This window comes from Mastacembelus armatus, chromosome 17 (genome assembly GCF_900324485.2).
Source record: "Mastacembelus armatus chromosome 17, fMasArm1.2, whole genome shotgun sequence".
NCBI classification, from domain to species: Eukaryota; Metazoa; Chordata; class Actinopteri; order Synbranchiformes; family Mastacembelidae; genus Mastacembelus; species Mastacembelus armatus.
In genome coordinates this window covers 17,720,851-17,743,892 of record NC_046649.1, presented here as the reverse complement: position 1 = coordinate 17,743,892, position 23,042 = coordinate 17,720,851, and the positions used below count along the sequence as shown (strand labels likewise).

The 23,042-nt window shown below is 40.5% G+C and overlaps 1 protein-coding gene across 2 annotated transcripts; it reads left to right on the top strand.

Annotated features, from left to right (window-relative positions):
* The first annotated feature begins 1,171 nt into the window (after window positions 1-1,171).
* On the top strand, window positions 1,172-23,033 carry myripa (myosin VIIA and Rab interacting protein a). Of its 2 annotated transcripts, XM_026312983.1 has the most exons (16): window positions 1,172-1,393; window positions 2,694-2,866; window positions 7,218-7,439; window positions 10,066-10,202; window positions 13,214-13,294; window positions 14,340-14,437; window positions 15,321-15,401; window positions 15,486-15,632; window positions 15,972-16,107; window positions 16,283-16,842; window positions 16,967-18,973; window positions 19,425-19,604; window positions 19,910-20,071; window positions 20,823-20,921; window positions 21,031-21,091; window positions 21,272-23,033. In XM_026312983.1, exons 2-16 carry the CDS (start codon window positions 2,757-2,759, stop codon window positions 21,286-21,288), a joined length of 4,098 nt encoding a protein of 1,365 aa, XP_026168768.1. In that variant the 5' UTR covers window positions 1,172-1,393; window positions 2,694-2,756; the 3' UTR covers window positions 21,289-23,033. The 2 variants fall into 2 exon arrangements, with proteins under 2 accessions (XP_026168768.1, XP_026168766.1); XM_026312981.1 differs by having other exon boundaries at window positions 20,823-21,091.
* The last annotated feature ends 9 nt before the right edge of the window (window positions 23,034-23,042 follow it).

Here is a 23,042-nt window from a genome sequence, read left to right as displayed (position 1 = left end):
CGCACATACATGCACAAGTATACAGACAGAAATGATTTCAATCTGATTTAATCTGACGGATATCTTTCTTTGGAGACCAGTCAAACCTCTGCTCCGATTGATGTAAAAAAACAACAGGGACTGTGAGGGACAAGCAAACATCATTCTGGAAAATGAACATTTAGTGTTAAATGGATCACACAATGTGTCATGGCACCAGTTCCATTTAATCCAGGATTCCTCACAAGGCTGGATTTGCCTTACTGACCTGTGAGTGCAGTAACAAGCATATGTTTTTTTAAGTTTCTTCTCTTTATGTGTTTATGATGCAAACAACCATCACACCAGAGATCCAGGGTCAAAAGAGCAAATCAAATGAAGCGTCTGAAATCACTGTGGACTGTCTGTTGCCCTAACTTTTCTTTATTTTTACACAGTAAAATTAAGCAAACAGTTTAACAGTTTCATGGTCATCTTGTTTTTTTCACTTCGTTTAACCTGTGCAAATTATGTGTGGTATATTTAAACAATGTTATGTAATTCCAAATTTAATTCAACAAAAGACACTGACAAGCAGAAAATGTTTAAACTCCTCTCCTGTCATTTCAGAGCCTGTCAGTGGTGGAAAGTACATTTACCCAAGTTCACTTCTTAGGTACGTGACCTGAGTACTTAGGTTTTCTTTATGAATGAAAGCTAAATGATCTATTATCATAGATCAAGCTACAAAGGAGCAAAAATAAACCAGCTGCAACTTTTAATTGATGCCTGCACATAATTGACCAGTGATTGTGATCTAAATAAAAATATTGCTTTGAAATGGGCCATTTTGCAGAAATCATTAGATTTGGTTATTTTACATGTATTCTGAGGAGCATATACTTCTGACGACCTTATTCTCTACCTGTCCACTAGTTGTCCTCAGTGGGTTTCTCGCCTGGGTTACCTGCAACCGGCACACCTGCTCCTCATCAGCCTGTAGCTTCCTGTGCCCACAGCCCTCTCCCTTATTTTCTACTGTTATCCTCAGGTCATTTAGTTCTGCAGTGTGCCAGTTAAACATACTCTAACTTTAGTAATTGTGAGTCCCAGCCTGAATGTTTCATAGTATTGAAGTTATTGTTACTTTTGGGACTTTCTCCTGCTTCATTGTGTCCAGCAGGGAAACAGTGGAAGTGGGCACAGACCAGGATCCTGCTAATATCCTGAAGACCAGCCGGCGTCACCCAGCAGCAGTTAAACCTTTGCACCTTCCACACCAAGAAGGAGTTTTTAAAAGAGCGTCTCGAAGACTCCTTGTGACTTTGGGTTTTAGCAGCTTTTGGCAGAGGCTCACACATAACTCAGACGAGGAGTAAACGGATTGTGTTTCTCCTTTATGGCTGGTCAGGGAAGGACACACACTCAGGGACTGGTGAGTCTTTCTACATTTTAATTTGTGTGACACTTTGAGAGCAGGATCTAAAATAAAACAAGCCTGTTTAAAAATATGATTGTTTATCATCATCAGCCTGGACAGGACTTATGAATATTCCTTTAATTATTTCATATAATGTGGGTGGTCAAATGAGGAAAACTGATCATTGTGGTGTTTATTAGTAAAACATTTGTTGTTGAGTGTGCAACATCCCTGAAAAGCTTACAAGATGGTTGTGATAGTTGATACTGAGATAAACACTATTGTGCACTGGCCAGCTACACCCACATTGTCACTGCTTTTATGTTGGTTTCAATCATAGAAAAATTGGCTTGAACATCATGTCTGAGAAAGAGATTTCCTCCTCAGGAATGCTAATGCTGAAAACCCAAATCCTGCTCAGTCCTAATACCCCTGATTTTCTTATGTAAGTTGCTTGTAGGACAAAAAAAAAAAGAGTTTAAAGTTCTCATGGACACATTTCTGTGCTCTAATGTTGAGCTGAGTGTTGTGTGTGTCTGGTCTCTCTGTAGTTGTTATTTTTAGTTGTTGTACAGTGTCAAATGTATTGTTTCTTATTTTACATCTCTGTAGTCCTTTCACAGATTTTCTAGAAGAAATGTAAGCAGTGCTTTATTCAGAGGCTCCTCAGGGACCACCTAAACCTGTGGGCCCCTTGGCCCCTTTCAGTAACCCATTCTCAGTGACTAGATGTAATAAAATCAATAATCTCATGACACATGTAATAAAATGTTTTCTTAATAGTCAAGGGGTGGTTAAATATCCCACATACAAGTGATAATTACAGACATTATGTTCTCACTCTACTACTAGTACTATTATTTTATATGATGAGATACTGTGGTAGCTAATTTTAACGATTAGCACTCCCATCCTACGGGTCAACTCCCCTCAAAGGGTCACAAGATAAATCTTAGAGGGCGATTATAGGAAAAAGGTTCCAATTTTTCATTCTTCAGGATTTTCATAAATCCTGGGAGCCTCCAACCAGGGTTTACAACCAGTTTTGTAAGGGACCCAAATCTATAAAAGGAAATTGCTGGTTTAAGTTTTTAACTGTCGGTTAAAACAGAAACCTCCTAAAAGTGCCCCAGAATTATAGTTAAGTGCAGTACTTGTGTAAATGTATTTACTGTAGATACTTTGTACTGCTGTTTACTCTGTACTGTAAACCTGTCTGCTGATAATTTTCCAATGCAGGAATGTCAATCTGTGTGGCTTTGTTTGATTATATATTGTCTTTCCTGATCTAATATACTGTAGTCTCCTTTTCTAGATGGTAACAACAAGTTGCCTGATTGGTCACAGTGGTTGAGTGACAGCCGGAGCTGCGCCAGTGATGGGTCGGAAGATGGACCTGTCGGGACTAACGGACAGCGAGGCGGAGCATGTGCTGCAGGTGGTGCAGAGGGACATGAGGCTACGCAAGAAGGAGGAGGAGCGTCTCAGGTGAGTTCACGTCACCCTGTCAGGAGGTCAGAAACTCAACACCCAAACATTGAGCTGAAACATTTTATAAAGCTGAGCTTCAGATTCAGCTGAATCAGTTCACTGCAGGTTCATCAATGTGAGCAAACCCTTGTTATTGTAATTTGATAAACTGTGTGATACAAATGTTTGATTATACTGTGGCTGCTTTAATTTTCATAAGTTCATCTCTTAACCCAGACAGATTTAGATTAACTCAAACAACTCACATTGAACATTATAGATTCTGGCAATTAAAATACAAGCAATGATAATAATAATACTAAGAATATTAAGAACAGAATAAAATGGAAGTTTACTTTTATTTGCATTCCAGGCATTTTTAGTCTTCAGTGGAGATTTCCCATCCTGCCTCTCTGCTCTGGTATCTGTGTTCAAAACACAGGAGAGGAAGTGACAGCCCCTTCCTGTTGCATTTAGACCAGCTTCCTCGAACTTAATCCTTCACCTTCCAGACACAACAAGCATAAACACAAAGAGACAGATATGCTAATTGGGTGGATTTGAACGTCCCTGGTGCATATCAACCTGAGGTTGGGCAGAGAGTGAGAGCGCTACACAATAGTAGGAAATTAGTTTGCTTGTTGAACAAAAGTCATCACTCAGTGGCAAGAATAGCATGTATATGTCATTTTCCTGTGGCTTTCTTACCTGCCTTTTATGTTTTATTTACAAATGAGTTCGCCCATACACCATTACGCCTCTGTGTACCTTACTGAATGTTTTCAGTGATCAGCAAACCCAGTGAAGAGATAAGAAATTGCTTTGCAAGGAAGATAGAGATAAACTTAATGGCTGAAATTTCCTCCAGATTTACAACTGCAGGAGGCCTTAACGTGGAGATTTGGCCTGTATTCTGTTTTGATCTCTGCGACAGTCTGGTGGGAAGTTTTTAATGCCAGTTTTACCTGCGCAGTTTCATCTCTTGATGAATGTCAAATGTCAAATGTCAAATGTTGCTGACGCTTGTGGATGAAAACTGGCTCAGTTTGCTTTAAGCAACCAAACCAGCACACATTATCTACCTTTCAATGAGATCACTCATGTCATCACACACTCACTTTAATGCTTTAGATTACTTTAATGCAGGATTATAAAAGATGAGGTATAAAGCTCGATTCTTGCCAGCCCCAGAGAAAGATTGCACACACGTTCTTCATATAAATGCTTTTGTAAGACTGAATGAAACTGAACACAAAAACAAAATGCAAAGGAGGCCAAACTTTTGCAACTAGTCTCTATCTAAATAAAGCTGCTTTCATTGCACATGTACCTTACCCTCAGCTCCTTAACCATCAATTCTTAATATGTTCTAATGTTCAACTCTTTAGTTTAATGTACCACTAACTGCAGACTGTAGTAGACAGTCTCACGCTGCCCTCTACTGCCGAGTAGTAGCTCAGCTGCTGTATTTCACATTATGTGTACTAAGCAATATGACAGCAGACATCCTAAAAAAAAACAAGACGACTCCAATTCAAGTGTTCAAACACAAGAAAAATAAATAAATATAAATGTACACAAATGTGAGTCCACATTATCAGACGTCACTACAGCTTATCTCCAAGAAACAGACTTATTGCCAGGATTATTGCAGATGACACAGCTCGAGCCTCGCTTTGTTCTCTTTATGCCTGAAGCTGTAAAGCTCCTTTACACGAGGGTGTGTGAGGACAGAGCTGCACTCTGGAAACTTTGCAGTGTGAGCTGCTAAACATGTACTCTATGCCTCGTGACTGAGCATGCAAACGAGAGCGAGAGAGATCTATTGCAGTTGTTTCTGCTTTGTGTGTTTCTGCATCGTCCACTGTTTGTTTTTTAGCTGCAGTTTTGCCCTGCTGAGTCACAGCTACTGTGTTTAGGCGTGTGTGTGTTTTCCACATATTCTTAATGGGATATTGCCATGTGTGTGTATATTTCTGCATGTTACTTTATATCTTGTGTGTGAATATCCTCCTGTGACCCTGTCTGCTTGAGTGTGTGTGTGTGTGTGTGTGTGTGTGTGTGTGTGTGTGTGTGTTCTGGTTCAGTGTTATTTATACCATCCACTGAGCTTCAGTGATTGAGAGTGCTGCAGCAGTGAGAGAGCAGCCGTGTTTGAGGGACACCGTTAAATTTTTATAGTTTGAGAGTTACAGAAAATGGGACCTAAAGGTTGGTGCTCTAAGAATTGCTGAGCTAGTGTTAAAGAAAAGACCTCTAATGCTATAGTGTGTAAAGGATTAGTTGATAAATAATTAAAATTTAATCTGCAACAGTTTTGACAAATTGTGCCTTGAGTTATTTTATATATTTTTCAACCCAAAAAATCCCCAAATTCACATTCTAGCTTGTCAAGCTGCTTTTAGACTGTTTTGGAGACATCAGCTTAGATTTAAGGAAATTGTGACTTTCTGACATTAGTTTAATAATACACATTTATAATGACAACAATCAACCCTCACAGCATCATTAAGTCATATTCTCATTCATTAAGATTTTCTGTGGTTATCAGATGGATATTTCAACCACATTGAAGTATTTTCTTCTCCAACTCTATTCTCAGTCTCTGTCATTCTGTATATAAAGCACACACCAGTTTACTTTAATCATTTCAGAAAGTGGATTTTCCTCATGTGAAAAAAAAAAAAAAGCAGGGTGTCAGAAAGGATTGATGAGTTTTACTTTTTGTTTTACATTTTGAAATTTCACAATTGTGAAACTGAAATGAAGGCAACTTTCATTTCCACAATGACTCTACTCTCATGTTGTCAGACTCCATCAGTCTCCAGCAGTAATCACCCATAAATGATTCAGTTATGGCTGATGCTTCTGCAGCCCTGATGCCAAAATAATGGCTTTTTCCTTTACATTTTCCTTTTACTGCTACTTACACCGTAGTTTCCGTTGGTGTTTTTTCTCTGCCTCGATCCATCTTGTTTTTCTACTGTCACTTGTTATTCTGTCGTCTTTTAGTACAACGTGTCTGCATTAGTTTAGAATGTAGTGTGTGTAACTATTCATGTGCATCTGTATGTGACTATGGATTAGTGCCTTTCATTAGCATTTTTATTCTACATGAGGGACATGCAGACAAACTAGAAGTGTCTGCAAGTATATGTCAAATATTTGACAGGTGCATTTAAATGTAGGCAGGTGAGATCTCTGTTGAGGGTTAGATTTATTTCGCTCTAAAATTTTTGCAAATACCAGAACCTCAACTGTAGTTGCAACGTTTTAGTATGTGTGCTTTTGCCTTTGCTGTCTGCTACAGAGACTAAAATGTAAAACTTGTTTTCATCTTGAATGTAATGTTTCTGTTTTCCAGCCGTCCCGCAGTTTTTTTGTATCTTTAACGGCAGGTGTTTTTTGCAGCAGGTTATGTTAATTTTTGCCGAACACTTTTAGGTCTTCACTCACCAACTGTAGTTCCAGATTAGAGGGACCTTGTTATTCCAGTTCTGCCCTGAGTACCCTGGCTCCCTGTAGACTTCAGACTTGATTCTAAGGTCCTTTTATTGGTTTCTAAAGCTTTAAAAGGTTTAGGCGAGCCTGTTTACCTGAACTCTTAAATCCATATACTCCTCTGTGAGCTGTGAGGTCCTCACATTCAAAGCTGCTCTCTCAACACCGCACTGGAGATTCAGTTTCCTCCCTCTGAGCCCCCAGAGTGTGGAAACGCAGACATCGAACAGGCGACCTCAGTAAGACTATCATTTAAACCTTGCTTTTAATGAATATAGCTGTACTTATAGCTGTATGAAAGATATAATCATTATTTTTAAACTAAGCATGGATCACTACACGTAAATGTGACAGACATAAATGATAAATTTCTTGATAATGCTCTAAAACCATTTAGCTCCCTTGAATTAAACAATGTACATTAAGTGATACATGTATTAGATATTGCTCCTCACTTACCTTTTAGTCATATTTAAAACCTGATGAAATTAAATGACCATCTTTGGGAAACCACTTTAATTTCACCTCCACTTTCATTAAAGGGAGACAGAGGATTTATGTGACAGGTTGTGTGTTTGTGTGCAATGTGTGTCCTCATTGTGGTTTGGCACACTAAACCTATAGCTGTTGATTTATCCAGAGTTGAATTCATCCTATGCATCCTACAGGCTGTCACAAATATTCTCTATTTTTAACAGATTATAGTGCACACACACACACACACACACACACACACACACACACACACACACACACACTCACACACACACACACACACACACAGACACACACATTCCTGGTTTTACTATCTTTCTCCCTCTAACCATCCAATCTCTCCTGCTCTCAATCCTCCCCCTCCTCCTCACAGTGAACTGAAGCAGGAGCTGGATGAGGAGGGCAGTCGCTGCCGCCTGCTGTCACGGCAGAGTTGCTTCAACCAGCGCTGCTGCATCCGCTGCTGCTCGCCCTTCACCTTCCTGCTCAACCCCAAGCGCCAGTGCCGTGACTGCCGCTACAACGTCTGCAAGGCCTGTCGGGTCTACAACAAGCGGGACAAAGCTTGGCTCTGCTCCGCCTGCCAGAAGAGCAGGTAAGGTTAGTGGTGGTGTTAGTAGTGGCTGTGTGTGTGTGCGTGTGTGTGTGTGTGCGTGTGTGTGTGTGTGTTTGTGTGTTCCACATACAAGGAGGCTCAGTTTAAGGATGAGAGTCTGTCAGTGGTTATTAAGGTTATTAAGTTCTGCTGCTGGAGAGATGGATTTAGCACTTAATGCGCACAACATAGTCACTCAGATCTAGTGCAGGATAAAGTTGACCACTGGCTGGAATACTTTACTCATTCTAACACAGAAAGTGACTCACTTGCTCTTTATGTTGGAAAGTGTGAAGCAACAAAAATACATGGACTAATGAATTTAAAAATATGGATTGTGCCGTTTCCATACAGTATTTCACACAGTTTCATAATGTATTAATCTGTCAGATCAAACTTAGATTATTGTCACATTTTACTGCTCGGGAATGACAGTTGGAATATTTGCCAAATATGTGGTGATGTGGTGACCTCCCTAAAACTATTAGAAATGAACTCTACATTATCACCTTCACGAAGGGAGAATTTCTTTCAGGGGAAAGTAGGTGGTGTACACCCTGGACATACCAGGCCTTCATAATGAACAGATGGACAAGGCAATGACACACACTGTGAGCAGCTTAACATTAAAAATTCACCTTCACACCCATTTCAGAGTCTCTAAAAATCCAAACTAGATGATTCTATGCCCCATTGTGTTTAATGCCAATGTGCTGTGCCAATGCAGAAAGTACTGTGCCCTTTTATACAGATAGAGTAATGGTGCAAGGCTTAAAGGGTGAATGGGTGAGTCCAACTTTCAATCAGGAGACTGGAGTTTAAATCTCATCCACAGATCTGCAGTAATGTCATTTTTTTCAAACCATATCCACAATATTTCAAATATTTCAAAGGGGAACTCCACTGATTTTACACATTAAAGTCTATTTACAGGTCTTAGGGATTAATACAGCAGGGAGCTGTGTGAAATCTGTTAAATATCCTCAAGTGGCCTCAAGTGATAGATCAGCATCAGTTTAAAGTTAAGTTTGTAAATCTTGGGGGGTGTGGAGTTGGAGAGAAGTGAGCCTACCCGGCTCCTACAGCCCACTCCTCATCTCTGCCTGAAGCCAGCAGCTTGAGGCTGATCTTCATTGTGGGTAATGTTCTCACTATGTTTAAACAAGGACCAGTAGTGTGTGGAATAAAAGACTGTATCTGCTGCATCCATCTCCTGCTCCACCATGAAGCTGGAATAGTTGTAGAAGTGCAGTGCTGAATCAGTGAACTGTTTTAACTGTGCTCTAGTGAGCATGCATAGATATTATCGTCCTAAGAACAAGACTCTAGATGATAGAACATTAAAAAATGCTGTAGAACATAAGGGTTTTGCAGAATCATTCAAAATCAACATTCTTGTTTGGTGGAAGGACATTGTCTGGTTTGACATGCACTTTGAGAACCTTAATAACGTTCAAAAAACTTCAACTCTTATCAGACAATATTAGATTCTATAAAGACGTTTTCTTACATCCAAACTGCCTGTTCAGTCTGTTTGAGGCGACTGTGGTGATTGTTGGAGGAACCTGAGGCTGGGTGACACATGGAGACTTCCTCTGTCACCTCCACCTCCACTTATCACACCTACTCTACACACACTCGCTCTGCTCCTGTCACACTGAAACTCCCTGACACAGTGAACAGATGGTAACTCATTAAACACGCTGACATGAATATCTTTGTGCTCTCCCGCAGCTGTCACTTCTAAACATTCAATTAACTTTTTCTTAAGTGAAAAACATAAAATTGAGTATACAGTCTTTTAGTTTATCTTTTACCACATTGTAACATGGTGCGTGATCATGCATTAGTAAAACTATCTGTGATTCAGAAGTTACTTGTGTAAGTAATAGATTTTCAGATGCCGTTTGCTTTTCGATACATCATCTTTATGCAAATCAAATAGCTCAGGGTTTTCTGGCTCTCACTCATCATTTCGTAAAGTCACAGAGAAGCAGCTGAACTGCAGACTCATTCCCACTTGCTACCCCTAATATCTCTCTCTGAGCTCAGTATGTGCTGTATACAGAACTAAAAATCAGACAGTTGTTAGAATAATGTTGCATTGTGTAAGTGTCCGGCCCTATAGCACAGAGTGAAGATGTGGGCCCATCTACTTAATGCACTCTGAAAATGTTGTCAGTGTTTCTTTGATGGTTAGATACAGTCTGAGTGTAAGGTGGTTTGAATCGATGCACAAATATTCAAACACACACACACACATTACTTAGAGCAGCTTTAAGAAGAGGATAGAGGATAGTGCAGTGGTCGGCCGCTGATGGGTTTGCTTTCAATTATAGAAGTACATAAAACAAATACTCAGACCTGGACTCCTAATGTGTCAGTGTCAGCCATATGTAGTCTTGTACATGTCTGAAATGTTATTTCTAATTCCTGATAACTTGTTTCCTTTGCAAAACCCATATATACAAGTGCGTGTGTGTGTGTGCGTGTGTGTGTATATATATATATAATAAGATAAATAGAATATTAATATATTTATAACAGCAATAGCAGTTTAACGCACAAGATATACCTGTAGCTCAGTATATGGGAAAATTAAACTGCGGGTTTATCTGTCTGTCAGGTTGCTGAAGACACAATCATCAGAGTGGTTCTACACCAATGTGAAGAAACGCTTCAAGCGTTTTGGCAGTGCCAAGGTGTTGAAGACTCTCTACAGGAAACACCTGGCAGAGCACAGTGCACTTTCAGAGCTAACCGGTAAACCACCGTGTTCATTGATGCTGCTGCTAACACATATTTTCATTAACCCATCCATCCATCCATCCATCCATGCACAGATGCCCGAGTCACCACCTTGAACCGCCACCTTATTGTGGTGGAGGGGTAAGTAAGTAATCAGTAAGAACTGATTGTGTCTCCCTGAATACGTCAGCTCTGATTATGTTTTGAATCTGTATTTGTCAGATTTCTGCTGTTTGATATCTCAAGGCACTGGAGAACAGGATGTTTGGAGCAGGGTGAAACAGGATTAAGCTCTCACTTGGCCTTCATCTCACATAACTTCATCAGATTACTCTGGCTGCTGACGCGCTCTGAGAACATCCATGTTTGTTTGCTTCCTCCATATCATCAGTCAGCACGGGAAATGATGGTGTCTGTGCTCTGTTATTATACAGTATATAAGCACCTGTGTGTAGGTAGATGTGGTAGGTGTATATATAAATGGAATAGAGTTGAAACTATTCGCCCTTTCATTGATAAGTAAATGGAGTGTGTTCCTTTTCTGAATGTGTTTGTGATGAAATAGAAACTAATTTAATTACTATGTTGATTTGTAGCTTAAATACGTTTTAGCAGAAAATAGCAGAAATGTACTAATTTCAGCTTCTTACATGTGAATGTTTTCTTAGTCTCTGATAGTAAAATAATTATATTTGGATTTTAAAAACATCACTATGGGTTCTGGGAACTAGTGATGGTTATTTTTGCCATTTTCCCTTCAGTGCTTCTAGAACTAGTGTGTTTCTTTAAGCAGTCCGACACAGTTCATTATTATGAAGCATGTGGCGCATACAGCCTGGGCTAGGAGCTTTGCTGCAGCCAGCCATGCTGAAAATGTATTCGTAGTACTATCCAGTGCTATGAATAACTAAGAGCGTTCGCCCAGCAGCATATGCTCCCACATTTATAGTAGGTCTAGTCAGGGGAAGAGTGATACAGGCAGAGAGATGCATCTCCAGGCCATTAGTTCACAGTGTCTGATCTAATTGAACTGAAAAGGGATTTCAGAGAATTGTGTTTTGTGGAGGAGAGGTCCCTGGATGCAGATGATGCAGAGCTGTGACCGTCATAGGAGAATGACTGATGTTTTTTGGCAACGTGTCACAGTTTAGTGTCTCATCCAAATTTAGGTAGCTGTGTTTTCATTTCCCCCTCACATGCACTCTCTTAGAACCAGTCGTATTTTACATTTTAATTTGTTTATGACCGACCTGCACTGATTCCACTGTTTATTCAGCTGCCAACTCCAATCAGCATAGTCTGACTCATGGAAGGCCCTGCTAATGTTACTTTGCATAAGAACAATACAAGCTGCAACTGGAATCAGAATTAATAGAGCTGACATTTGGGAACTCAAAGCTGTTGGTATAGGCATCATCATGCATGAGGTTTATGCAGCAGTGAGACTCTCATAGCCCAAGGACTTAACAGTGCTCAGAGGCCTCCTTCTCAAAGGAATCACTGACTGTGACCCTGAGGACCAGAGCAAATGTGCCTGAGAACGCACACACAGTAAAAATCATACAATACTTATGATATAATGAAATATATATAACGCTGCTAAGCCAAAAATCAGTTTATTGAAAAGCCATTTTGCTATTTTATTATTTTTTCTTTGTTTTTTAAATTGAGGCTTAATTAGCCACATCAAAACAGAGAGACGGAGGAAGAATCACCAGTTAAGCACGAGGGGTTGCCCAATAATTTGCAGGAAGACAAAGAGATCCAAGCACAAGGCGTTTACATCTGCATTAACACACACTTTTCTCATTCAGATAACATGCACATCCGTTCACTGACAATGATGTTAATTGCTTCTGTGATTGAGCTCATTGAGGTTTGATCGTAGCTCACTGGTTCCTGCAGTCTGTGATGAGAACTTGTGAGTGGACATTAACTGGATACAACAGCTGGGAACCAGTGACTTGGACAAGATAGAGATGAGGGGGAATAATGGTTTGAACAAGTAAGGCGACTGTGACACACTGACACCAGATTTACACTTATCAGTGGTATCATGGTCTTTTTATCATGCCCTTGACAATCTCAGTAAAATTGCTGTCTATATTTAAAGATGTGTGAATGGATGTTTTATGACCTGTTTCTGTTATTATATGTAATATTTGGATTTTTTTTTTGGCTCAATTGTTTTATTGTATCAAAATATTACTTAAGCTGCCATGGTTGTTACCTGAGTTAACCTGCCAGTGTTTGTGATTAGTCAGTGACTTACATATGCTTATGCATGCTGCTGCTTCATGGTGCCTTCAGGGTAACTCTGACCTTTAGCTGCTGTAGTAGACAAAACTGTTGTTCATGAGTGTTTTTCATGTCTCTCTGCTGGGGCCATATGTGTCCTCATTAGCTGTTACAGCAGACGTCTGCACGCTCTCTGTGAGGTGGTCACAGAAACAAAAGACAACCCTCCAGCCCCTGAAATAGAGAGGTCTTCAGTTTGTCTTCATTTACCATATATCTCCTTTATCAGTGAAAGTGGAGTGCATTTTTAAATGATCTACAGGTCATATCATTTGGTTAAAGTCCCCGGCCCTTAAAATGATTGGAAGTGACCTCGTGTACTCTACTCTACATCCGAATCAGCGCCTGCTGTGCACAGATCAGGTCGCCTGGTAATGCCACACACGGGGCCGCACTAATGCACTTACATAACCACAAACGGCTGCATTGTTGCATGAATATTTACATGATGTGAAAAGAGCTCAAGGCTCAGAGTTGGAAGAAGAAACTACAAAACGACTGAACTCTCTGCTGCTCATTCACCAACTCAAACATCCAGTCATGTATTTGAAATCTCAATCCTCATATTAAATGGCAGAGATACTGTTTTTGTAGTAATCCTTTATGCTTAATCCTCCATCTGATTTAAAAGTCACAGTGATCCAGTTTCAGGGTTAATTTTATGTAAATATACTGTATCTGTCTTTTCATGTACATGTCCAAATCTGTGTGTGTCTGTGTGCGCGCAGAGGGCAGCGCCTATGAAGAGAGCATCTGCAATGAGGGCAGTGTCTGTGGGAGCGACTCAACCTTCTACAGACAAACTGAAGGTGCAGATGTATTTTATGATTTCACTGTTTCTTTTTACTGTACACCTGATTTTGTTAAGGATTTTTTTCTAGTCATCCCTGGACATGTGCTGCATTAATATGGTTTTATTTCCATGTCAACTAAAATATTTGATTTACACAAGATGCCGTGGAAAAATGACATTTCTATACAGTAGCTATTTATCAACTGGATTGATCAGTGTTCACTTTCAAATCTGTACAGTAAATAGTGATAGTCAGCCCACCTTACCATAAAAACCACATGCATGGCTTTATCCAAAGGAAACCAGTCTGCTTTACTGGATTGCCTTAGAGGTGCAGTGCAGCATCTAGTGGTGACATTGCAGAATTTAATCTTCAAACTCCCGATCCCCCAAATCCTGGTGCAAAGGAGGGTACAATGGCCATCACTTTTAAAACAAAGTCTAGATTCAGTGTTTGGTTTGTCCGTTCTGGGCTACTGTAGAAACATGGTGGTGCAACATGGCTGCCTCTGTGGAAGGAGACCTGCTCCTAGTGCAGTTTTAAAAGGCTCATTCTAAGATTAAGAAAATGCAACGGTAGGTATTTTCCGGTTATTGCGCATTAATGCCAACATTTTTATGAATACTATATTTCTGCTACTAGATCACTCTAAATATTAGGTGTTTAACCTTCAAGGTTGTTTCCATTTAGTTTTTTGTACAAATAAAACATGTTAATGGGCTAAGCTACTGTCTCTTAATGTTAAAGGTCTGACAGGACACATAACAGAATCCTTCTCATGTAAAAAGACAGGACCTCAAGATTGAGGTAATAAATCCGAATCCTTTTGGAGTCACCATTCGAGGCTTTCATTAGATCAGTCCACTCTCACAGTTCACTGCCCTGACGAAATGAGTGTGAACAGTCATGGTCCTGTAACATGAATGATGCTGACAAATTAGTTACACAGGGCCTGAAAAAAAAAAAACTGAAAAAAAACTGAAAAAGCTGGAGTTACTTCCTCTTGTTGAATAACATTGTTCAATAACAATAAAACCAGTTATTGTTTCTTTGTTTTCAGAGCACAGCATGGCAGAGACCCTCACAGTGGCCTTGCGGGTGGCAGAAGAGGCCATAGACGAGGCCATTTCCAAGGCTGAGTTTGATGCTGCCAGTCAGGTTATTGATGATGCTTAAGTCTTATCAATAGTCTATTGTTATTTTCCAATCTGTATGCACTGCCTTGCCCTCTGTGTTGTAAAAGCCAGTCACTTATGGGTTCAAATGTTTAAATGCCTTCTGACCTTTAATTTGCACGATGTGTGAAAGGTGGATTCTTTGAAACAGCACTGTACTGTAGATGTAGCAATGTAATACTGTTTATTGGTCTGTAAATAGCAGACTGTTTTTATTTCCATCAAGCTCCTCCTTAATCGGACTTCTTTGCCTTTTCTCTCTGAGTCAGATTATGGGAAACATAAGGATTACCCTGAAATCCAAATGGCAGTTTAATGCTACAATATAAGACGATGTCAGGGTCATTGTTAGGTCACCATGAAGGCAAAATAACACAAATAATTGGCAATAAAGAGCCTGAAGTAGTTCTTTTTAACAGCTATAATAGCAATAACTATAATATCTTACAATTTAAAATGATTCTTCTTAAATATAAAATAACAAAGAATTCATTTAAATTCATGAAGCTGTAGTTCCCTGTAATTCCACAACCTACAGCACCACCAGGTGCAGACGTGTTGTTTACAGCAACAATTCTGAAGCTGCACAACTACAATGAAATGACCAACATCTATAAAGAGTCGCAACTTAAATAATCAGAGTTTATAACTGCTCTATGCTGAATCCCACAGTACATCTGTGGTCCTGCAGCTGCTTTATAAAACACTACTGTATTTTGGGGAAGATTTACTTCTCACTAATCTGATAAAGTATCCCAAAGCATTTGGACTGAGTACAGCAAGGATGTATATTTAGAGGAATAATCAGCTTATAGTGTGTGTGGTTCTGAATGGCTTTCTTCTGTGTGTGTTTATTTGTTTACCAGGAGAAGCAGAATGAGGCACTGTATCTGCGGGAGCACAGAGGAGAGCTCATTGAGGAACTGGCCAAAATTATTGTACAAAAAGTAGGAAAACATGATGAGCTGCAGACACACTTTGCTTAGTTACACACGTTCACACAGTCCTAATCCTGTCTCTGTGTGTGTAAGATCATTAGTAGAAGGAAGACTTTGGCTGAGATGAGGGCAGAGTATGACCAGGACTGGGACCTCAGACATGACACTGACCATCACCATCATCCACACTCCGCCTGCGATCAAGCCTGCAGCTCCCACAAACAGCAATCGGGACTCTGGGTAAAAAACAAAATAATAACAACACACCACAGTTACAGTCTTAGGATGGAGTTGTTTATCTGAGTGTGTTTGCTGGAATATAAATCCAGTGGGGGTTGTGGGGGGTGGGGGGTGACAAACAGCAACATTCTGGTTAAACTGTTGATTCTGTGACATTGGGAGTTACTGCAGAGGGAGAGTGTAAAGGTAAAGAAACAGATAAAAAACCTGAAACTTGATTTGATTTTATTGACATCCAGTTTTCCCACAGAAGGGCTGTAGATAAAGTCAAACAGTTGGCATAGCTCTCATTCCTTTCTTCTGTTTTTAGTATTTTTAATGAATCTTATCTCTACTCAGAGGTCACACTCTGCATCCTCACTGTTGGACAATGAACCTCTGGGTCTGAAAGAAGATTCTTCTCAGACATTCAAGAAGGAAGGCTGTGGGTCGACCGCGTCAACCTGGAAGAGTGTTGACCGGTTGGATAACGCTGGTATGGTCTTGTTGCTCTTTGCTTTGACTTGTTTTGACTCTTGTTTATATTTGCTTTGATTTTGAAAATTTTAAAATGCTCCACAAGTCAACATTACAATTTGATTCAGTGATCCAGCTATAAAAAACACTGGATCTGAATATTTGACTGTGTTTGTCCGTGCTTGCATGTGGAGGGGTGTCATCAGTGCTGAAGAGCCCAGACGGGAACTGGATTGCCCTGCAGAGCTCCCAGCTGTCTCGTCCCAGTCTGTTGACCAAAAGGAAGAGCCTGGTCTACAGTGCCTTGGAGAGGGAGTCGGGAGTGGTGTCCGCATACGAGGGCATGGATTCTGACAACGAAACCAAGCCTGAGCCTGACAGCTCCTGGGGCTCAGTCCTCCTGGAGATCCACAGGAAGATGACAGACTCCAACTTCACCCCACAGGACCCTCAAAGCAGGATCCCACTGCCACTGATGGGGCGCCGAGGCAGCAGAGACCATGTGTATTCAGACTCTGAGGGGAACTGGAAGTCTAATAAACCTCTGATTGCTGTGTTTAAGAGGAATTTTCCTGCAGAGATCAGGCGACCATCATCCCGCAGGACCAGTATCATCGATGTGAACTTTAACGCAGAAGGAGCAGGAGAGGAGCAGCAGAGCAGTGTGGCTACTGAGCCGGAGGTGGGGAAAGTCCGGAGAATGTGGAAGAAAAGGAGGAGTAAGAAAGAACGACCGGCTGCTTCTTGTGTGTCGGTAAGACAAAAATCTCATCAAACTACAACCGGGTTAGATGAAACAGCAGAAAATAATTCAATAAAAAAAGGTTTTACATAAATGTGAAAAGTGTTCTCACTGCTGTTATTTCTTGTAATCACAGGATTTGGCCAAAAAAGACAACCAGTCCCAACATACTTCTGACGACCTGACCTCTGGAGCCACGACACCTGAATCTTTTGACCTCGAGAATGACATCATTGGACATGGAGCCAATCAGATGGAAGAGGAGCTGGCATTAAAATTACAAGCGTTAACAGGCCGAGTTTCGGACTCCATCGATCCACAAGAAGAACTTGCTGGATATGATGGACAAAGGGTGGAAAGGAGCCGAGGAAGTGAGGACAGAGATGAAAGGCTGAAGGAGATAGACAAAGCAAGAGCAGAGGATCAGGAGGAGGAAGAGAGAGGTTTAGGAGATGTAGATGATGAAGATATGAAATGTAGGTTATACAGTCTTGTCGCTCAGTCAACGCTCACATACCTCTCCTCCACTGATGATGAGTTGGACAAAGTTGGCCAGAGTGAAGGAGAATGGGAGGGAGACAAGGATGAAGATATGGAGGACAATAAAGAGCAGGAGGAGAAGACAGAAGGACTCACTTATAAGCTCTGTCAGCTGGAACAAGTCAGAGCTACACAGTTTTCATCCACAGAGGAGGAGCTGGACAGAGCGGCCGTTAATGAGAGGAGAGAAGCGAAGGATGACGAGAATGAGGGGCTGGCGGTGAAAGTTTGCAGATTAGCTAAGCAAGTCAACGCCACCCAGTTTTCATCCACAGAGGATGAGTTGGATAAAGCAGGGAGAGGTGCAGAGGGGGAGGAAGTGATAGATGAGGCAACGCTGTGGAACTTACAGGCAGAAACAGCGGTACAGATCGCTCAGCTGCGCGATTTGGCCAGTCTAGTCAGCGCCTCTCAGTTTTCGTCCACTGAAGATGAGCTGGACAGAGCTGGAGAGAGAGAGCCAGAAGAAATAACTGAAGGAGCAATCAAGGGCATCGTTGATGTGGACAGAGAGTCACTGGGAGATTTGGATGTTAAAATGTTCAATTTGAGGGATGAACCGGAGGAAACAACGAATGAGAACAGTGATGAAAAAGCGGAAATTATTTTGGACAGTCAGATTATAAAAGATGGCCAAGAAGACAAAACAGAGGTAGAAGAACCAGAAAGGACAGCAGTGACTGAGGATGAAAGAACAGCAGCAGAAGAGCATGTGTGTGACGATAAGTCAAAAAGCAAAGCAAAAGGGATGGAAGAAGGGAAGTTGAGAAAACTTGAGGAAAGGACTAAGGAGATAGTAGCCTCTAATGAGACAAGACTGAAACTAGAAAATGAGCCAGCGGCAAAGTGGCTGGATATAAATGAAGGAGTGAGACAAGGAGAACAAAGGTTTAGTTCAGAGAGTCGGGGGAAGTGGGAAGCGGCAGCAGACAGCAACGAAGAAGAGTTTGACAGAATAATCAGCAGCATGTTGATGATGACTTTGCAGGATGTGCAGGTAGAAACTATAAAGGATGGAGTTGCAGAAAATGAGAGAACTAGTAGAGAGCTAGAGGACGGACAGACAAGGAGAGAGATTAAAGTGTGTGCAGAAAGTGGATTCGGGGAAAAGGCTGTTGATGTCCGAAATATAGATACATCAGAGGAGACAGGAAGTGCAAAAGAGTTTCAAAGTCAAGGTGACACCAGGCCAAAGCCAGCAGTCAAAGAAAACCCGGGAGAAACTGTAACTGAGGAAACAGAAAGAGATATTTCCAGAAAAAAGGAAGGTGAAACTGCTACAAGCAAAAATGAAAATGAGCAGGGAGAAAGAGATACACGTTCACATTTATCAAATTTAACAAAAGAAAACCTTTTAACTGTCAGAGAGACACTTGGGACGAATGAGGCCGAACAGATGTGTAGAAGAATAGAAACGGATGACGAAGAGCGAGAGGATGGAAGAAAAGCGATGGAGACATTGGGAGTTACTGCAGAGGGAGAGTGTAAAGGTAAAGAAACAGATAAAAAACCTGACGAAGCCAAAAGAAATGCAGACGATTTGGGTCGGAGCAGCACATCGTCTCGTCAGGAGGAGCTACTGTCACCAGAGGAGATTCAAAACGTAAGCACTGCAGCTCGTTACCCGGTAATTCTAACTTCAGTCAGTCTATTTAACATTGACAAGATCTTTCTGTTAAACACCACCAGATCATTGCACTGCAATTAACTCAATAACCAACTGCTGCTGCTCTGTCTGTCCCGTCTCTCCTCTGTGCACTGCAGGGCAGTGACATGGAGCTTTACAAAACAATAGTGTTTATATCTACTGTGTTGGAGCAGGTGAGAGTTAACTCCTCCTTGAGTTTTTTCATGCAACTTATCTATCACTGCTGCTTAAATCAGTCTAACACTTATTGGCCAATCATGTGATTCACTGCATTTTTCTGTAAATGTTTTTAAATATTTTATTAGGAATGGAGTGTTGAGAAATCAGATTAAATGTACTTCCTATGATACTGCAAAATAGTGAGTTTTACAAATATATCAGTGACTCCTTTGTGTGTGCATTGTAGAGATATTCAGCGGTTTCTCTGCGCAGCATCACCACTGAGGTGCTGAAGGTGCTGAACGCCACCGAGGAGCTGCTGCAGGGAGTGGAGGGGGGAGACAAAGCTCAGCTCTCCACCACAACACTGCCCCCCAACAGTGACCCTAAAAAGCTGGATGAACAGTTCTCCAGACTGGAGGAGAATGTAAGTTTCAGTTTTATTTATCTTTTTTTATTATCACATTTTATTTCTCGCATATTTCAGTATACTAGATTCTGCAACTACTTTTGAGTTGAGTTTTATTTTGAAGAATTGTCACTGTGGTTTATGAAACAGACTCAAGTAAAGAGTATCTATTCTACTGTGTGTTGAAGCATCTTTGAAATATTATAAAATGCTAATAAATGTCAGTGTGTGCTGAATGTAACCTAGCATGGTACTGATTCAGATAAAGCCTCACAATAGGTGATTTTTCTAGTGAAGCTTGCTTTGTTCTGGATGTGCTGCAGGTGTACATGGCGGCTGGTTCAGTGTACAGTCTGGAGGCAGAGTTGAGCGACCTGGAGGAGTGTGCACGGGGAATCTGCAGCTCCACGTCAGATATGGAGCTGTCCTTCCTGGAGGAGCAGGTGGCGTCAGCTTCTGCTAAAGTCCAACAGTCTGAAATACAGGTGGGCTGAACACCCATTCTTTACAGCTGAATATGGCACAGTAGGAGAGCCAAATCTGCTTGTTATTACACCTCAACACTTTAAGCTGTGAGCTGTGTGACGCTTGTGATGGAAGAAAAAGGTGGTGTTGATAAAAAGATGAAACAAAAGACTGTGTGTGTGAAACAGCTGCACTAACTGGAACACTGGCTTAATCCCCAACTCAAACTCCTGCACACACAGATCCTGTAGGTAGATAAGGTTTGAGTACTGTCTCAACATGTGATATGTGCTCTGGTGATCACACTGATAATAGTATAATAGACAATGGCCCTGAAACCAGCTTCACCTTATGCTATCAGAGGAGCAGTAACTCTGAGATGGCTGAGATATGCTTAAGGCCTGCAAATTGATTTCTTTCCTATCACAGCAGTGAAGACCTGTGCATGATGTCAGGTGTTCCTGGATTGTTTTGACTTGATTAGGAGTCAGCTCTTTATTTACTTGCCACCATCAAAATATAACCACTAAAGTTTGATGTATTGACTGAACAGGATTAGCCTGATTTGTGAACTGTTCTTCTTGGTGACCTCCAACTTCTCTCAGATTTGGGAGCTAATTTTAAAAATTGATGAAATTTGGGGTTATATAGTATTTTGTTGTTTAAAAATAGGATAGTCATTATTCTTACAGATGCACTGCAAACAGACTAACAAGCCCACAACAGCTACAACACAAGGCGAATGTACTTTATTACCTATTTCTTCTCTAGATCTGTGACATCTCTGCGAGAATTGCTGCTTTGAAAAGTGCAGGCCTCAATGTGGACACACACTCACGTTTCACTAAGACCAGGACCATTCCAGTTATGGTACAGTATCTGTGTGCATTATTACATAGTTGTCAGTATTGTAACAGTGCCCAGCTTTCAGAATGTGTACATCCTCACACAGCAGTAAAGAAAAGTTTGCTCTTCACAGCCTGCCACCCTGAACTCATCAAGGCAACTTCGGAGGCGATTACCTGCACCACCAGTGAAAGGTAAGAAACGTTGTCTTTACTTGTTGTAAATAAACTGGTACTATACAAATGTAACAGAACTGCTTTATATACATGTGCAATTTGACAAAAGAAGTCTCCTTTTATTACCCCTGATCATTTTGTACTTAAGTTTAACTTAAAATTAATACAAAATTGTTTTTTTTCAATTTTATACCTCAGACGAAAAGAAAACCTGAACCATCAGTCCAGGACCTTCTACACAGCAGTGCCTTGATCCTGTTACTCTGCAGCATACAGGCCACTCTCAGTGTATTCAGATGCTATTTTGCCTTAATTTTCTTCTACACTAAACAAGCCTCAGATAATGCAGGACACTTGTACTGTATGTAGATTTTGTGTAGTTGTGCCGTATGTCACAGATATAAGAAAACTAAATCTTGTCAGAAATATATAGTAGATGAAACAATCTAGAAGCTGAGTCATGGAAACTGGACTTTAACAACTTTAGTTTCAGATTGGTGAGAAAATTCATCAGTGTTGATCATCTTTAAATATACGGAGCTGGTAAGCCCACAGCTTAACAAGGAAATCACTAACCTCAAGGATAACACGTTTATTAACCTGCTGTATTATACCTAGTGCTAGTTTTGCTATCTGTATTTCCATTGTAGAGGTTCAGGGAAATGAGATGTGTTAAGTAGCATTCAATGGGGCAGGAATGTTGAGGTCAGAGTGAATGATTTCAGTTTTGTTTTACACACTGGCAGCATGATGGTGCAGTGGTTAGCACTGTCACCTCACAGAAAGATGATTCTAGGTTTTAATCCCTTATAAACCTGGGCCCTTTCTGTGTGGAGTTTGCATAGGTTTTCTCCAGATACCACAGTCCAAAGTTGTTCAGGCTCAGGTTAGGTTAATTGGTGACTCTAAATTGCCTGTAGTTGTGAATGTTTGTCTTTCCAGTGTGTACCATGACTCCCACCTAATGTCAGCTGGGATTTGCTCCAGACCACCATAGCTTTTCACACATTGAGTAAGGAGGGGGGCACTAGTCAGTCAGCAAGTTGACCCAGATGTATATTCCTATGCGCTTAGTTGTAATAGCTTCCTCAGTCCACTGTCTTGTATTTGCTGTTCTTCAGAAATCTTCTGAGAAAACCATGAAAAATGATTTGAGTGAAATATTTGTTCTGCGCACTCTGAGCCTGACATGATTTCCCCAGTGACTGCCGTTTAATGCAAGTTCTTGTTTCCCTGGATTTCTACAACGGAGGCAGAGATAGCAAAATCAGCACAGGCTACAGAGCAACCATACCTGCCTTTTGGGGGAAATACAGAAGGTAAACAAAGTTACCCTTTAACATCATTACTTGTTCATTTATAAAGTGAAATCAATGACAGAATTTGTAACATTAAAACTAGGATTTGCAATTCAAATAAGGTTTTGATGCATAAAATGTGGTATAAATCTGAAAAATAAGTTTTGAAAAATAATATTTGCAGTTTCAACACTCCTGAGTTTCTAACCTACTTGTTTCAAAAGGGGAAACTGTAGAAAATGCACCTTATGGTTATAAAATTGATCATTAGGACAGAAACATAAGGTTTTGGTAAAATTCTCACACTATCACTGAAATTGTATTTTTCAGTTTTTAAAATATTGCATGAAATGTATTTTCAGTCTTTTAAATTATAGTTTCAAGGTTAGAAATTATCATTGATTTCACTTCATATCCATCTAACTTGTTGAATGAAGTTATACGAATACTGTACAGTACAAACCAATGAACACTGTTACCTGTCTATTGTGAATAAATAAAACAGAAACATACATGGATCCATTCATAGCCTGTTAAAAATGCTGAAAGATGTTTCAAGTCTGAAATTAATACTACAGTCAATATAGACTTGTTTTTCCAAAGCTGTGGATATTGTAGTGTATATATTTGTACAGCGAAGTTATCAGTAAATGTTAAAGAAAAAAAATAGA